Source organism: Salminus brasiliensis, chromosome 7 (genome assembly GCF_030463535.1).
Source record: "Salminus brasiliensis chromosome 7, fSalBra1.hap2, whole genome shotgun sequence".
Classification (NCBI taxonomy): Eukaryota; Metazoa; Chordata; class Actinopteri; order Characiformes; family Bryconidae; genus Salminus; species Salminus brasiliensis.
In genome coordinates, this window is record NC_132884.1 from 5,882,632 (window position 1) to 5,901,331 (window position 18,700).

Sequence of the window (18,700 nt, forward strand, 5' to 3'; positions counted from 1 at the left end):
AATAGGCTTATGTCTACAGTATGTCTCCAGTAGCTTTTCTTTTTTCCAGTCTGACTCTCCTTCCCGACCAATCAGCTCCCAGCTTCTTTAGAACACTGCAGTCTAATCACTTCCTGTGTGTGTGTGTAGTGGTACACACTCTAAACTCTGATATCAGTGGTTGTTGGTCTACTTGTGTGTAATAGCTGGTTTATAGGTGGTGAATGTGCTGTATGTGGGATTGGGGTTTCTATAGCGTGTATGTGTGTGTGTTAGCATTAGCGTTAGCCTCCTCTCAGTTCTGAATGGGCTCTTCAGAGCTGGTTTAAAAACAGAGAAAGGCGAGTGAGCGGTTCTCCGGTTCTCCCGCTGGTAAAACAGAGCGTTTCAGTGATGGTTTTATAAAGGGTCAGATATTATGGTCTGTTTCAGGTTCCACTGTAAAGTAGATCCACACTGCAGAACCTCAACTCCTTTATTTACCTTCTGAGAACGTCCACACTGCTGCAGACTGGGCAATAATGTCTGTTAATGATGACTTGAGGCCCGCAGATGGCGCTCTCTGAACACCGTGGTTAAAGCAAACGGAACTGGATTGGGATTAAAATAGCTGATACCCGAGCCATTAAAATATGCTTAGATCGGCCTGATCCTGATCCGCTGAATCAGATCAGGGCATCCCTGCTACAATCAGAGCACTGAGTACAACACTGCTATCTAAACTTTAAACACAACACTAATTGAACCACTGTCTGCCACCAACATTTGCATGAAAACTATACATTAAAAATCTATACTGGGTTTTTGAGGGTCGATACAGCAGTGCAAAACATAATATCGCGATACTTCGATATATCGATATTTTCTTACAGCCCTATGAGCAATACTAAGGTTAGGAAATTCAGACTATAGTGTAAACAGTTGTATATCATACTTGGATTGGATCTCGTAACCATAATGTGTGTGTGTGTGTGTGTTGTCTCCTACAGCCGCCTGCATTTGATCTGTTTTACATATTTGGTGATTGCAGACGTTCTGATCCTGCAAACAATAATCACATCTCCGCTGAGCACTAAGTGGAGTTGCTGCCCCTCTAATCCCGCGCACACACACAAACACACATTCCGAGACATGTTACCAGGGCAACAGCAGAAACTGCTGATCCTTCTTGTCTGTGATTTCGTCTGCAAGGATCAGTAGCTGTTGCCGTGCTCTGCGTGTGTATGCGTGTGGGTCTGTGTGTTTGTACTTTTCGACGCCAAGGATTAGTAATTGTATCCGTACAGACGCAGCAGGTGTGGGTCTGGTTACATGCACTGGATCATCAGTCCTAAACATTTGGACACACCTGATTGAATGGACACAATGCCAAAACCAAGTGAGACCAGTGAGACAGCTCACACTCCTGGACCTCTGAAGCTGTCCTGTGGTACCTGGCAGCTAGAGACTGCAGCAGCAGGGCTGGGGAACACAAGTAAAATTGCTAAGTCAGGACAGCAGTTGAAAAGCAGTGTCTGCAACACTTTACTTAAAGGAGTAGTTCGGTGAAAAGTCAGTGGACTCGATTTGCTAGGTACTGCAGACGCAGTCAGTCAGCCAATACGGGTTGGATGTCTGAGGTTTGCTTCTTAGCAGTTCAGAACAGGAGCTGCTAGGCTAACGTTGCTAACAAAGACTGAGCTCAGACTGTCACCAATTTCATCTCAGTAAATACACTCTCAACCTGCTCCAGATGCACCTAGATCGTTATTTTTGTTATAACAAATAATAACAATTAATATGGCTATAACAATAAGCAGTAAATGACCTGCTGACTGCAGGGGGAGATATTTTGCCAGTTTTAATTTTAGCTTAAATGTTAATAGAATTGATTAAGGTCTATAAGATAATCCTTTATTAGTCCCGCAGTGGGGCATTACTAAATAATGTGTTATGTTTATGTCATTTTTTGATAGTTTTAAAGCAAATATGCAAAAAAAAGGAGATTGGTGACAGTCCAGGTCCAGTATTTGTTAGCAATGTTAGCCTAGCATCTCTCTTTCTACAACAAAGGAAACTAAGCTAAGTCTTCGACTGAAATGCTGCCTACTCAGACAGGATTCTGAGGCAGGAAGGTGCCCAGTCATGTCTGAATCGAAGATTAGTAATCTAGCCTGCTAATTTATTGGGCAAATATGCTAATGGATAAAGACAACACAGCTAAATGCTCATGTCTAGCAGGGAGCTGTCGATACCATGGCAACGTTACAACGCGTTGTTGCCTTCGTAATTGGGTTACAGAGGCCTTCATTATTGCACAGCCTTCTGAGACAGCGTGAACAGCAAGGTATCAAGGCCTGTATCACTTCCTTGGTCGCGAAACTTGACACTAATTCATAGGATCTTTGGCAACAGTGAATAGAAAGAAGTTGCTTGGCGAAAAAAATGACTGGACAGGATTTATCACATATCCAAGATCTAACAAACAGTGGAACTAGACTGTCACCAATCTCATTATTGTAAATACACTCCAAAAAGTGTCTCCCAAACTGCTCGAAATGCATCGCAATCTTGATTGGTGACACTTCCATTTAAGATTTTGTTAGCAACGTTAGCTTAGCATCTCCCTTTCTAAACTAAAGAAGCACATGACAGATATTAAATGTCTATAATAAATGATATTTGGTTCCTTAATCAGCAACTTCATTGTCTTTGACTTGATTGATTGACTTTTACATCTTCCATGCATGTCTATCATTCTCCTCTTTCCCCTCTCCGCCGACAGCTATGGTCATGGATGGAGGAGCTACAGAAAGGTTTGGTGGAGCCTGTGTGTTCTGAGACAGTGGACACGGTACAGGAGCTAATCAGGCAGTTCCAGCAGCAGCAGAGCAGCACACTGGATGCCACTCTCAATGTCATTAAAGAAGGAGAGGAGCTCATCCAGCACTTACGGTAAGATTAGCATCTCAACAGCTTCAGCTTCAGTTTATTAACACCTCAACACTCAGCGCGGTTACGGAATCACGAGTCGTCATCAAGGGTTGAACCCATAAATTCTTGATTTATTTTCTGCCTGTCAAGCAGCAAAGTATCTTAACAGCTCTTTAATGATATTCACTAGGCCTGCTAGCACACTGCATGCCTTTTTTCGCATATTTGCCTCAAACTTTATTGACTTGTTAAGTGATCGCTAATAGCCAATAAAAACAGTCTACCAGCTGTTAAGCATGGCGGTGGTAGCATTGTGCACCGGTACACTGCATCCAAGTAAATGATCAAAATAATGACGAGGGAGGACTACCTTCCCTCAGCATAGCCTCAAAACCTTGAGCTAGATGGTTGAAACTTGAACACAATTGGGCATTGCAACAGGACGATGACCCCCCAACACACATCAAAGATGGTTGTGGAATGGATAAAGCAGTGTCAAATACAGCGTTTCCTCTAGGATTTTGTTTAGCAATAGTAGCAGGCCCACGTGCCAATGCCAACATATTGCGATAAATATTGAGTATCATGAAGTTGTTTTTAAATATTGTGATCTTAGGCGTTTGTTTTTACATTTTTACATTTAATGATGTAACGTTAGCAGTTTTATGATTCACTAATCGTAATACAGAATGTGCTAACATTAATGTTAGGTTAGCTGGTCCACTATATCACAATATGTTATCAATAATAATAATAAGAAGAAGAAGATTTAAAGTAATTACAATTAATTGGCCATGGACATTAATAGCATAGCATAGCGTATCAGCACTGGTATTTATAATGCCAACAGGGGGATCTAAAAAAAACCATAAACGCCAGGTTCAAGTTCATTCTTACACTCTACTCGCATAAAATAAATGAAGTAAAGCATCCGTTCAGCATCCCTTATCATGCTTGGCATCAGTTTACTCAGTTTACTACATCTGTTTTCGAGCTGAAAGATATAAGCTAACCGAAGTAACCTGGCCTCAGCATTTCTTTGTTTACCAAGAGAATTTCTCTGTGTAACCTTTCGAGTCATGTGTGATTCACTGTGGCTTTCCGTGATCTCCAGATGGCTTTAAGTTAATGTAGTACTGTCAAAATACTATGGGGCGTGTTTTGGCACGCTGAGGAATTGAGGGCCACCAGGACTGGAAGTGGTTTCGGTATCTAACTTAGTTTAATCGACCCTTCTCTTCTCTCCCTGTCTTGTCTCATCTCCCTTATGACGCCTGGGTCGGGCATCCTCGCATGTCTCTACTTCCTTTATCCATCATTTCAAATTAAACCGCCAAATTGAATCGAACTCTGCTGCCAGTTCTGCCGAGGAGAGTGGTCAAATATCCGACCAGAATTCTGCCAGAAGCTTGACTATGGCTACAAAAGGCATCTGACCGAGGTGCTGATTGCTGAGGGACATTTATAGGGCCTAATGTTTTGGGCCTCATTCTGACCTTGTGTTGATTTCAGAAAAAAAAAACATAAAGGACCAGATTCTTAAAACTCATTACTAAGCAGCAAATGTGTCCTTAAGGTAAGAGACAATCAAAATTGACATGTTAATGAGCTAATGCACATTAATCACCAACACTCAGCTGGAACTGGAGGTGCTACATCAAAGAGAGCCAAATAATCAGAGAATCAGAGCTACCTTATAAATAAGTAGCCTCCATAATTACATAACATGGTTTGAGGCAAGAGTGATGATTTATGTATGCAGTTTGTACAGTGCTAATTGGTGAGATGTAGACCCCCATTACCTGTTAGCTCCATTAGCCTCGTAGCTCCTGTGTAAACATGCTGATCCACCACATTTGCAAACTGTGGTGCAAACAGGACTCCAAAGCGCACCGTAGTTCTTAATTATTCCGGGCCTGTAGAATCACGCAGGCTGTTAATTGGTGCGTGTTTGGGTCTGTGAGCTTTGCGTGTCTGTGGGTGTGTGTATGTGTATGTGACTCTGCATATGTGTGTGTGTGTGTGTACAGGGACTCAGCGTTGGCGAGTAACAGGCTGCCCCATGCCAGCTCAGTAGCTCATATAGAGAGTGTGTTGCAGCAGCTGGACGAGGCACAGGCACATATGGAGGAACTGTTCCACGAGCGCCGGATCAAGCTGGACATCTTCCTCCAACTGCGTATCTTCGAGCAGTATGCCCTGGAGGTGTGTGCATCTCTGTGTGAGCGCGAGCGTGTGAGTGTGCGTGGACGTGCTGGGCTGGGCTGGTGGTGAATGATGGGATGAGGTGGCCTGAGCCCAAACTGCTTATCTAGCATCCCTGTATTTGAACAGATGTGTTTGCTGGTCCAGGCCATGTTTGTTTATTTTTGCTCCGTTATACGTTTGTGCGTGTGCCCTGTGCGATGGGTGATGGTCAATAGTTGTGTAGTTTGCTGCTCAGAATGTGACCATTTCAAGTGTGAACAGATATTTTAACACAGATAGAGACACAGAGGATTTGGAGACACAGATATGATGATATTTGATCGTTATTGTGATAAACATGGCAAACGATAAGCTCTTCTGAGCATCATCAGCTCTTAAAAGTGCCATCAAATGAATTTAATCCATTCTAAATTGTCCTGTGATGTCTGCATAGAAGCCATGTGATTTGTCTCGGGTGGAAAATGCTCAGATGCTGTATAGCAAGCCTATTTACCACCCTGTTATTGTACCTCAGAATGAAACACACTATTTTTTCTTGGGTGGTACGCTGGGTAATTTGATAAGCTCTGCTCAGATTGGCTGGTTTACAAACAAAAAGCCACATAGCATAGCATAGCATAGCATAGCATTGCTTCTTTTTTTTTAGGACTATAACTGTAAAACATTGTTATTGCGGATATCAGCCACAAAGTGAAGGACCCTTTTAATCGGGAGTGATTTCAAGGACGCAAGGACGATGTGTCCTTCCCAGACCCTGGCTACCCACAGTTCTCTGCGCATATACTAAATAACAAACAGCTCCATGAAATCGAAGTGCAAACCGAAGCCTCCCGTCAAGTTTCATGCAGCATTTACACGCTGCCCGGTTGCATTGGCTGCGACCTAGGCTATGGAACACGGCTACTCTGTCCAGCAGTGTGCAGTTAGCTATCTGAAGACATGGTAAGGCCGGGCGGACTTGTGGCACTGCTAGTAGATTTTGTCTCTGTGTGCAGATCTCGTAATTACATTTTACATTTAAGGCATTTAGCAGACACTCTTATCCAGAGCGACTTGCTTTGCTATTTACCCAAGAAAAACCTCAGCTAGTTTGAATAGACTAAAAATTCAAAGATACCTCTAAGTTTAGACTCTACTAAACACAAGTCAATATGGAGACCATAATACGCTACTACAGTCTGGGTTTGAAGACAGCGAGCGCTGGACTCAGGGGAAGTTCATTCCACCACTTTGGTGCAGGACAGAAAAAAGCCTGGACGCTGGTCTGGTCGGGATGGTGGGTCGAGCCGAGCCGTACTTGAAGCTCCAAGGGCTCTTGGTGCGGATCGGCTTTTGACCATTGCCATCAAGTACATGTGACACAATGTTTTTGCCACGTCACCCATCCCTAATTTCGTACAATTTTATGCCATCCAGACACTTATTGTTGTTTTAGGTAAGGATACACAATTATATTGGATATTTACATTAAAAAATTATTGGCATCAGGGATATAAAGGATGTATTTTCTGATGAATTCAAATTATATCTGATCATTTTCATTTTTTCAATCATGTGTAGAAGTGTGTGAAATCAGCAGTGTGAAGATTTCCATTTTTCTGGAAGTGCCCTCTGTTGGTAACTCTGTGTTTAACTGAAATGGTGGCTGTTGGTCATAATGCTTTGATGTAAATTCTAAGATGCTGAAAAAAAAAAAAACAGAATTAAAAAATCATAAATCTTAAAAAAAGAGAGAAAACAAGGCAGATTTGGAAGGGTTCTACGTCTCTGTATATGTACTTTTATTTGTGTGTGTGTGTGTGTGTGAATCTGCATGGATGCACAGGTGTGTCCATATTTGTATGCATGTGCACAGGTGCGGTGAACATATGAATTACTGTAATTAATCTTCCCCGTCCTGCCTGCTGTCCCTCAGGTAACGGGCGAGCTGGACGCTTGGAAGCAGGACTTGCTGAGGCAGGTGTCTGACTACAACACTGAGGATCTCTCGCTAGCCGAGCAGAGGCTCCACCGCCACACCGAACGCAAGCTGGCCATGAACAACATGACCTACGAGGTCATTCAGCAGGGTCAGGACCTGCACCAGTACATCATGGAGGTCCAGGCTTCAGGTGAGAAGGCTGGGACATGTTAGTTTTGTGGGAGATGCTGGGTAGTTTATAGTAGCACTCTATTTAAGAGTGTTAACTGAACAGTAAGATTACCCAGTCTAATTACACTGTTAGTAATGAAACCTGCAGCTAATCAGTGTTTATTAAGCACTAACAGTATCCTCCATATGCTTAAAAAGCATATTGTTAACACAAAACCAAACATTGATCAAGATACGATAAAATATCGCCCATTGCTCTACATACACGTTACCCCCGGGCCATAGTGGCAGCGCAATAGGCTGCTGAGCCACTTGGAGCCTGAGTAGACTGATAAATCTCTGTGAGGGTTAGTTATTTATCTCAGTGTTACTGAGCTCTGCTAGAGCCTGAGTAGACTAATAAATTGTCTGGCATTCTCTTCTCTTTACGGCACCATTCTGATTAAAGTCCTGAGAGAGTTGTCCTGAAAATCCCAGGAGATCAGCGGTTCTGGAAATGCTCAAACCAGTCTGGCTCCGACCATTCATGAATTCTTCTCCACTGTGATGGTTGATGTGAACATTACTCGAAGCTGCTGGACTGTGTTTTATGGATTGCACTGCTGCCACACCATTGGCTGATTAGAAAATTGAGTAGGGAGCATGAATGAGTGCTCAGTGGGCGTAGTCAGCAATGACAGCCCTACCACAGAGAAGACCCGAGACCATTTCTTCAGAATGTTTGAAAAGACATCGTAGCCACAGTGGAAGACCTTGGGTGGTTTAGCTAATGTACAGTGCGATACAGTGTGAGCCCACACTGAACTGCTGTGGTGTCTGAAGCATCTCTTGGTCCCTTGGGATCGTCTGGACACGGTGATGGGAAAATTCTTGTGTGAGTGACTAGACAAGCCCTCGAAAGCCCTAATGAGAGCGCTGCTGCGAGTGGACAGTCGGTTTTAGATACTGCAGTGTCGGTGGATTTGAACAGAGGAGAAATGCACACTCGTCATTTGTCATTAGTAAACTTAGCGCTAGGCCAGGCTGCTGTTTTTGAGCATTCCTTAATATCCTTAATAAAAAAAATGTTCCGGGTCTGTGCCGTGATGTGATTCACTAGATTCTGTCATTTATCATCTAGTTCCTAATTTGCAGTGAGCTGTAGTGCTGGATAACATTGCTGAGACGTTGTCCTTTCTGATAGTAGTCAAAGCACAGTCATTAGACTGATAGCGAGATGATGGGTCACACAAAGGCTGATTCATAGAAGAGCGAGTGCTTTAACCTTTTCAAGTGGAGAGTACCTGTTTTTATTGTTATAGTATTAATGTGAGCGCTCATGGTTATTAATTACACACCAACATGATGAATTACGTTTACGAGTCTTACAATTCTTCAGTTTGGGGCCATTTTTAAAAAGAAATTCATTATCTTGACTTTTGAAAAATTATTAATTACTATATAAAACTTGAATCAAAGACTTACTGATGGCCTAGACTAGGGATGGGAATCTCTAGGCCCCTCACGATTAGCAGCTGCACTGCAGTGATAAAATGATCATCGGCGCATCTAATATTTGTAATGATCCAGAATGATTTGACTTCCAATATATTTTATTAATAAAACAAATGGAAGCAATGTGACAAGTCAGCTGGAAGGTTTTGCAATGGGGCTGTGCTGGAAAAGCAGAGCAATACGTCCTCCCCTCCCTAGTAGCCTTGACACAGTGGGCAGCGTGAGCGCTCGCTGAGAAGCCAGTGGAGCGGTAACAGTAACTACGCCTAAATCAGTCGTAGTGATCCGTCGTTCCTCTGTGGCTCCCAGTCACTGCTCTTGTTTTGGAGCTCATGAGACGCTAGCCGCCACTCATCGCAGATTAAATGCACGGTTATGGCGGTGGATATCCGTGTAGCCCACATTACAGCTATGCTACCCACTTCCTTCAGTGAGGATCGCTGTGTCAGTAAAAAAGCTTTGAGGCGGGACACTGCTGTATCTCAGCTCCAAAGTGCACAACCTAGCACGAAATCCCGGGTTCTCAACGTCTGGATATGGAGGCGAAACCATGGCAACAAAAGTCACGATAGAGTCTGTGGTTCGGTTGGTGGAAGGATGGAAGCTTTGACATTGTTTGCTTGATAGTCTTTTGGTTGGGTAGTAGTTGCTGCCATCCAGAGCCACAGTGTCTCCATATGCTAGCCTTTAATACTACAGTGGGTCGGACTTATCTCCAACTTGTGCTGCAGATCCACCCATCTGAGTTGGGCCTACATTATCAATAACCTCTTGAGACCCTTCGTCCTCATAAGGGGACATTACATCTCTGCTTCTCGCACCATGATACTTCATTTTTTCAAACGTTGACCCTTTGGCCTTATGTGAGGACATCGTTTTTTGCAAAAACGACTTCCTGTACAAAGACTGATCTTATATAGATTCAAATGTTGTTGTTTATTTGCCATTCATTGCCAGGTCCTTCTAGAGGGTTCACTTACTTTTTCTTACTTTACCATCTACTGATGTACTGCTGTCATATTGACTAACAAAAAGAGTGACAGTTAGTTAAAGGTAGTGATGCATTTAACTTCAGTCAGACTGATGGTGAAACTGAAATCGTGTCAACAACCAGTTTTGTGTTGGAATGGCCTTTTATTACTTTTATTACTTTATTCCTTTTTTATTACTGTAGAAAAATGACCCTAGATGATTTATTAGTAGGTCATTTATTTACTATGTGTCTGAAATTCATATAAATAATTGCGAACAATTTATTTTTGGTTTTCTGTAGAATATTGGTAAATGACACTAATTAAATCTGCTCCATGATCAGGTGGAATACACAATAGACAGACTCACTTTTCCAGATATTAGTTATAAGTTACTTGTCTCTCACGACTCTCTCAATTTTCCCCAAATGGTTATGACTCACTCGAGTGTTACCTTCAAAGAAGTTCTTATAGAAATCGTAGACCGGAGTGGTAATTACATAACAGACTTTTTTGTTTTTGTTCTTTTATTTTTATTCTTTTATTATTTTCTGGCAGAAATTGGAATTTGAATGTGTGTGAGATATGGGTTTACAGGGGTCAGGTTGGTGACCACTGCACAAAGAATTGCGTTATTTGGTCGCTGGTTGCATTTCCCACTGTACAGTATGGTGGCGAGGTGACTATGTTAGGTGGCAAATCAATAAAACGTTAACATTTGTTGGTTAAGTTAAACTAGTCAACAAACTACGAAGAAAGAAGTATTTACTGAGATCTTAAGTCCAGTGTGTATTAGCAATGTTAGCCTAGCTAACCCAATGAAGCAAACTTTGGATATAAAACAATTGTTAAAGGAAAGCAAAAGAAATTCTGAGGGATTTGGACAACACAGGCAAGATTTGGGAACCTTTTGGGAACCTCCTAAGGAGATGGAAAAGGAGTGGACAGTGGGGGGGTCTAGAGAAGGGGGTGGAGAACGTCATACTGACCAAGAGTGACACGTACCGAACTTGAGAGGAACAGGGACTGAGGAACCCGGGAGAGCAATGGAGGGATTTTTTTTTGTTGCTCTCTCTCTATCTCTCTTTCTCTTTCTCTCTTACTGTGAGCAGTTGCAGGGTTGCTATGGAAACCTACCCCTCCTCTCCTTAACATTCCCTATACCATGGTTGCCATGACGACAGGCCCCTCGCTAGTCACCACCGGGTTGCCGTGGACACGCTTCATCGTTCACAGTTGGGTTGCCGGGAGGATGCGCAGGCTACTGCGGAGGCCACCCCTGTCACGCGCGTAGAAGGTTCCCATGGGAACCGCCTCCCGTTGGCTAGTGTGCGGTTGCCATGGAGACTACATCCCGCTGCCCGTAGGCAGGTAGCTGTGGGGGGATGAGTGGGGTGAGATGAGGGTTAGTGAAGGCGGGCTAAAATGTCCTTTGCCGCTTCAGCAGACACGCACATACACACACACGCACACACACACATGCACATGATGTTGCACATATACAGACTACACACAGATCCATACCCCCCACACACACACACTGTGATGGCAGTGACCCACATTTTATACATTAATACACCTCACATATGGAGTGCATGTGTGTGTTATATGGTAGATGCCTGTAGGAGTATGTGTGTGTACTGCTCCCCTGGGAGCTCGGTCACTGTGTGTGTGTGTGTGTTTGGGTACTGCTCTGCTGGGTAGCTGGGTCACTGTATGCTGACTAAACCTCCTCCCTGCACGAGAGCTCACCTGGTTGCTGTGTTCTCTCTTTCCTGCCCCTCGCATGTCTTACAGAGATGAGACGGGGCAGACTGGCTTGCAGAGACACTCAGCTACACACAGTGTTCATGAATTTTCAGTACTCAGTGCACGGCACCCCCTGCTGGACGTCTCTTCACACCCCAACCCTGCACTGCAGTTTTTAATGTGCTCCCCATCCAACACATTGGATTTGCTGGTTAACAACCATGGGAGTCGGAGCAAGGATCCTCTATACTCGACAGTGAGACAAGGGAGACCACACGATATTGGATGTACAGCAGTGGCACCCCTGCAAAGTCCCAGAACAGCAGTTCTGCAATTACAATAACTTTGGTGTTTGCAAAAATAGGAGGACATAATTGGATCACGTGATGCTAATCATATATATACAAATTCCTGATAGAGGTGCTGGGGTGCCAATATTTTTGCTCATGACTCTAGTAGCACTGATCTGAGGTATAATATGAATATAAGTACACTTGTTGTCTTTATTTGTCTATATTTGTAGCTCTATTCAGAACTGACCTTTAATGTTAGGGTTAAAGGTGCTGTATGCGATTCTGGAGAACGGCTGTTGATATCTGAACTTGCTACATAGTACGTAGTCTCCCCTGCCCATCCCCTTTCCCATCCTGTGTGTGAGCCGAAACCACTGTTGCTGATTGGCTAGAATTGCATCGTGGTTTTCGGTCCAAGCCACTTTGTTTGTTCCCCATTTACAGAGCCAGGGCTGAGTACGATCACTGGATATTTTTCAGCAAAATAGTCCCTAAAAATGCTCCCCAGGACTAATGCGCTGTCACTATGATCAGAGGATCGCTGGTTTGAATCCCGGTCATGCTGCTAGTCTTTGGCAACCGCAGCCCCAAGACTGCGTAATTGGCCTTCCTCTTGTCTCTTCAGAGTGGGTAGATGGCGCTCTCTCCCTACATAGCTTTGCTGCGGTGCTGGCCGTGACTGGCATCTGCAAGCGGGTGCACCGAAGCCGGGTATGGTTGCCCAGTGATCGACGGCGGTGATGTTGCAAACACGTTGAATGGGGCCTATGTTGGTCCGCCTTAGTCCACCTGAGACACCAAAGCAACCACCTGGGATACCATAGCGAGCACCTAGCAACCTCCTAACAACACCATAGCAACCACCAAGGATACCCTAGCAACCACCTAGAAACAGCTTAGCAACCACCAATCACTAACAGCATAACATCCCTCTAGCAAAACCACTTAGCAACACAATAGCATCCATCTAGCAAGCACTTAGCAACACTATAGCAAGCACCTGAGGTACCATAGTAACCATATGGCAATGTTATAGCAATCACAAAGCAACCACCTGAGATACCATAGCAAACATGTGGCAACAGCACAGCAACCATCTATCAACAGTGTTGCAATCATCTAGCAACCACTCAGCAAAACTCTAGCATCCAACTGGTATGCCGTAGCAACAATTCAGCTACCACATAGCAACCACTTAGCAACTCAGTAGCAACCACTAGACAACAGCACTGCAATCACCTATCAACACTGTAGCAATCATCTAGCAAACACTTAGCAACACTCTAGCAACCAACTGGTATACCATAGCAACCATGTAACTACAACATAGCAACCCTATAGCAACAGAGAAGTCCCCTGTGTTGCAACCAAACCTGTGTTCTTCTAACCAACATATCACTTTTACCTTCCCTTGCAAATAAATGTGTGTGTGTGTGTTTGTGTGTGTTGCAGGCATGGAGTTGAGCGGAGAGAAGGATGTGGACCTGGCCGCTCAGGTCCAGGAGCTGCTGGAGTTTCTCCATGAGAAACAGCACGAGCTGGAGCTGAGTGCCGAACACACACACAAGCGCCTCGAGCAGTGTTTACAACTACGCCACCTACAGGCGGAGGTCAAACAGGTCTGCATCTGAATGTGTGTGTGTGTGTGTGTGTGTGTGTCTGTGTGTGTCATCATTCTTAGACCACACTGCACAATCCACCTACTTTCACACCTGGCCTTTTTTGCTGATAGCTTAGTTTCCACTCTCCTGTTTCTGCAGCAAAGCTGTTGTTCTTTCTGGCCTCTTTTCCACTGCAGGGCCAAATGGGTGCTAAGGCCGTGTCGTAACAGACCCATTAGATCAATAACGGTTTCATTTTCCATTTGCTGTGTTTCTAAATTGCAGAAAAGGAACCAATTGGTACATACCTGCATCATTAAGCCCCCCCACTGAACGGTTCTGTGGCCCCAGGTACGGTTAGCTATCCGTGCTGAGGAAACCGGCCCAGGTTTGGAAGCGCTCTGTGCCGAACCATGTCCAGATAGATCGATACTTTATTGATCCGAAAGGAAATTTAGCAACCAGTAGCAATTACACAATACAGCACAGTCATACCATACAATCATTACAAAAATAATAAATAGAATGAATGTATATAATGAATGTATTTTGTCACGGTTTGTTACGAGACCATGTACATCTACAAACCATGAACTGGCAAGAACACAAAAGACCAGACAAGGGACGACTGAAACAAAGGGGTACTTATACAGACACTAACAAGAGACTCACAAGGAACACCTGGGACTAACAAGGGGGCGTGGCTAAAGAGGAGACACAGGTGGAAGCACTAACTAACAGGGGCAGGCATGACACATATACATATGTATAAAATTATGCATGTGAACCAATGCATGTCCATATGGAAAATCTGCCGTGCCCAACTCACGCTCACATCGAAAGATTAAAGACCCTCAGTCTGAAACCTGTGGCCGTCTGAGCCTCGTACCGATGCCATTAACGCTGAGTGTCAATGCCAGCTGATGATTTTGTTCGTTGGCAGTTCTCTTTCCCCTCCCTCTCTCTCTCTCTCTCTCCCTCTCTTTCTTTCTTTCTTTCTTTCTCTCTCACTCACACACACACACACTGCGTGGGCCACAGTTCGCTGTCCTGCATAGCAGAGAAGCTAATCAGCTCGCGAAGCACTGTTCTGTCTGTCTCCTCGAGCCTTATCCGGGAGGACTAAGTAGAGGAGACCCAGCTTATTCTGCCCTATTAAAATGCTAGAGAGTGTTTATGGACTCTGACAAGCTCTGATGCAGTGTTCCTTCATCCTTCATGATCAGGTTCCTGGGCACAGATTAGGTTTAGGATCTTCTGACAGGAATCTGAGAATTCTGTAGCATCGCTGTGGGAATTAAAGCTTGTATCTCCAAACATGGGGAGCGGGAACTTTACAGGAGCAGGAAAAACATTCCATCCAGGTCAATGTATAAAGGTTGTATTCCAATTCATTTTGGGGCATTTCTATTGGTCCATCTAATGATGGAATTCTATGGTATAAAGAGCAGCTGACATTTCTATAATATGCCAAAAGGTGTGCCATAACATTAAAAACACCTCCTTGTATCTGCACTCATTGTCCAATATTGAATTGGGTTGAGCCACACAACACCATACCAGCAACACTATACCAGCCAATCAGTAACGTGGGGTGCTCTTGCTCGTGCACAGGAAGAGGAAAGGGGGGGGGGGGGGGGTAATGGGAGACTTGAACTACATGCATTGTCAAGAAGAGATCAGCTCCACCTCCCTTATATAGGAGCATTGTGCAGTTCTACAAACTGCAAACTGTAGTCCATCTGTTTCTATGCATGCTATGTTAGCCTCTTTTCAGCCTGTTCTTCAATGGTCAGGACACCACAGAACTGACCCCCACAGAGCAGAGTATTATTTGGGTGGTGGGTCATTCTTAGCACTGCAGTGACAACACTCGACTGACATGGTGGTGGTGTGGTGTGGTGATGTGCGTCACAGCAGTGCCTTCCAGCCAACAGCGTCCTGTGGGCAGCGTCCTGCGGGGAGCGTCCTGCGACCAGTGATGAAGGACTAGAGGATGACCAACAACAACAAACTGTGCAGCAACAGATCAGAGAGCTTCTGTCTCTGACTTTACATCAACAAGGTGAATCAGCTAGGTAGGAGTGTCTAATAGAGTGGACAGTGAGTGGACACAGTCTTTCTACACTCCAGCAGCACTGCTGTCTCTGATCCACTCAAACAAGCACAACACAAGGTAACACACTCGACTCCACCATCATGTCAGTCAGTGTTACTGCAGTGCTGAGAATACTGACCCACCACCCAAATCACACCTGCTCTGTGGTGGTCAGTCCTGTGGCTGATATGATGGACAGTGAGCCTGGAAACAAGGAGGTGGTTAATGTTATGGCTGATTGGTGTAGTACACAGATAAGCGAAGACGTGATGTGAGTAGGTGCAAACCTGACTGATGCTGTGTGTGAGTGTGTGTGTGTGTCATTGTCTGGTTGTAACGAGTGTATCCTGTGTCTAGGTGCTAGGCTGGATCCGCAATGGTGAGTCTATGCTGACGGCCAATACGGTGAACGCTGGATCTCTGTCTGAAGCGGAGCAGCTGCAGAGAGAGCATGAACAGTTTCAGCTCGCCATCGAGGTAACAGCACAGACAACACACACAAATGTAAACACTATACCAGCCAATCAGAAACAGGTTCTTGCTCGTGCACAGGAAGGGGGAAGAGGAGGGTCAGGGGAGGCTGTGGATCTAGCTACTAGCATTTTCAGGGAGGGATGGCCAAGACATAGTTAAAATGAAAAGATCTGATGAGCAAAAGCTGAACATAAAGCTCTTAAGTTCTCAGAAAAGACGAGGGTGTTGGACAAAGTTGTTAGTCGTCACGGGACCACCATGGTAGGGATGTTGAAGGAGGCTGTTAGACAGTGTACTATCACTACAGTAGGGATGTTGGAAGAGGTTGTTAGCCTGTGTGCTACCACTACAGTACAGATGTTGAAAGAATCCATTAGCCGGTGTACTACCACTATAGTAGGGATGTTGGAGGAGGTCGTTAGCCGGCATGCTACCACTATGGTGGGGATGTTGGAAGAGGCCGTTAGCTGGTGTACTACCACTACAGTAGGGATGTTGAAAGAACCCATTAGCTGGTGTACTACCACTGAAGTAGGGATTTTGGTAGAGGTCGTTAGCCGGTGTGCTATCACTACAGTAGGGATGTTGAAGGAGGCCGTTAGCCGGTGTGCTACTACTACAGTAGGGATAATGGAAGAGGCTGTTAGCCAGTGTGCTACCACTACAGTAGGGATAATGGAAGAGGCCCTTAGTCGGTGTGCTACCACTACAGTAGGGATAATGGAAGAGGCCCTTAGTCGGTGTGCTACTACTACAGTAGGGATAATGGAAGAGGCCCTTAGTCGGTGTGCTACTACTACAGTAGGGATAATGGAAGAGGCTGTTAGCCGGTGTACTACCACTACAGTTGGGATAATGGAAGAGGCTGTTAGCCGGTGTGCTACCACTACAGTAGGGATGTTGGAAGAGGTCGTTAGCCAGTGTGCTACCACTACAGTAGGGATGTTGGAAGAGGTCGTTAGTCGGTGTGCTACCACTACAGTAGGGATGTTGGAAGAGGTCGTTAGCCGGTGTGCTACCACTACAGTAGGGATGTTGGAAGAGGTCGTTAGCCGGTGTGCTACCACTACAGTAGGGATGTTGGAAGAGGCTGTTAGCCGGTGTGCTACCACTACAGTAGGGATGTTGAAGGAGGCCGTTAGCTGGTGTGCTACCACTACAGTAAAGATGTTGGAGGAGGTTGTTAGCCGGCATGCTACCACTATGGTGGGGATGTTGGAGGAGGTTGTTAGCCGGCATGCTACCACTATGGTGGGGATGTTGGAATAGGTCGTTAGCCGGTGTGCTACCACTACAGTAGGGATGTTGGAAGAGGTCGTTAGCCGGTGTGCTACCACTACAGTAGGGATGTTGGAAGAGGTCGTTAGCCGGTGTGCTACCACTACAGTAGGGATGTTGGAAGAGGCTGTTAGCCGGTGTGCTACCACTACAGTAGGGATGTTGAAGGAGGCCGTTAGCTGGTGTGCTACCACTACAGTAAAGATGTTGGAGGAGGTTGTTAGCCGGCATGCTACCACTATGGTGGGGATGTTGGAAGAGGCTGTTAGCCGGTGTACAACCACTACAGTAGGGATGTTGGAAGAGGTCGTTAGCCGGTGTGCTACCACTACAGTAGGGATGTTGGAAGAGGCTGTTAGCCGGCATGCTACCATTACGGGAGGGATGTTGAAGGGGGCTGTTAGCCCGTGTGCTACTACTACAGTAGGGATGTTGGAAATGGCCGGTACCTGCTGTGTTTAGGATGCTGTGTTTAGACATGGTGTTTCAGTAGGTGCTTGTGTTTGCTGTCCTTTTGGTCTGCAAGCCCTGTGTTGTTACCTTGGCAGTGTGAGTGCATGGAGCTCTAAAGGGTGGGGCATATTCGTTTTGCTGTTCAAATATCAACAGTCATTGTCCAGAATCGTATACAGCACCTTTAATTTTATATTTGTTTAGCTTGAGGCTACACATTCTTACCCTAGGAGCAATATTACTTTACATGAACCATCCTCACTGAACTGGAGAAGAAAAGAATTCTCAGAATCCTCGCACAGTGGGCAGTCATTTACATTGTCTGATATGCTGTAAATTCCCTGTGGATTGTCTGGAACTCCGTATGTGCCTGTAAAGTTTTAAAGTACTAAAGGAACAGTGCAGCTTTAACATCTCACTGCTCTATCACTCAGCAAATATACGAGGAGCTCAGACGGCGACTGGGTTTAATTCGCTAAATTGCCACATATAATTCAGAACTGAGGACAGCTTGTGTAAATCAGACGTGAGGAAGCTTAAGAGCAGCTCTGAGCATTCGCCAAAGCTTTCTCTTGGCTTTACAGCCCCAAGCCAATCAGGGCTGAAATGCTGCGGGGCTGCGGGTTCATCTCTTAATCCCAATGAATTCAGTTTTCTGTTTGTTTGCAAACTGGCGCTTAGTCAGAGAGGGCCTATTCATTTGCCCTCCAAACACAGGAGACTGATGGATTGAAGCATATAAGGCCAAAAAAGCAATAACGCGGGCACGGCCGAGAGCGAAACGCTGCGGAAACTATTAGGGTTAAAGTTGTTGTCACACTTCCCAGAGTGGCAAGTAATCCACAGAACGAGGCACTCGATTGTGCGGTTAAACACGGAAGCGGCGCGCCGGATTCGTAAAGCACGCTCTCTTTAAAAAGTGAAGGAGCGCTTTAGCAGTAATTGAATTGGCCTTGAAGAGGACATTTCACAGATTGTGCCTTTAATTGCCTCTCCCAAGGACAGTACGCTGCACAGCAGCCAGTTTCATTGCAATCTAAACAACTAGCAAGATCGAAATATATTAGTCGCAGTAATTCACTTGAGAGGACGGCATG

General features: G+C 45.0%; 1 protein-coding gene across 1 annotated transcript in view; it reads left to right on the top strand.

Moving 5' to 3' along the window:
• The window catches only part of kalrnb (kalirin RhoGEF kinase b), a 117,315-nt gene that overhangs the window by 35,405 nt on the left and 63,210 nt on the right, over positions 1-18,700 (top strand). Inside the window, exons 12-16 of the mRNA XM_072683541.1 lie at positions 2,744-2,913; positions 4,923-5,097; positions 7,016-7,211; positions 13,152-13,318; positions 15,756-15,875. Coding sequence (XP_072539642.1) covers positions 2,744-2,913; positions 4,923-5,097; positions 7,016-7,211; positions 13,152-13,318; positions 15,756-15,875 — 828 coding nt within the window. The remainder of the gene's footprint in view (positions 1-2,743; positions 2,914-4,922; positions 5,098-7,015; positions 7,212-13,151; positions 13,319-15,755; positions 15,876-18,700) is intronic.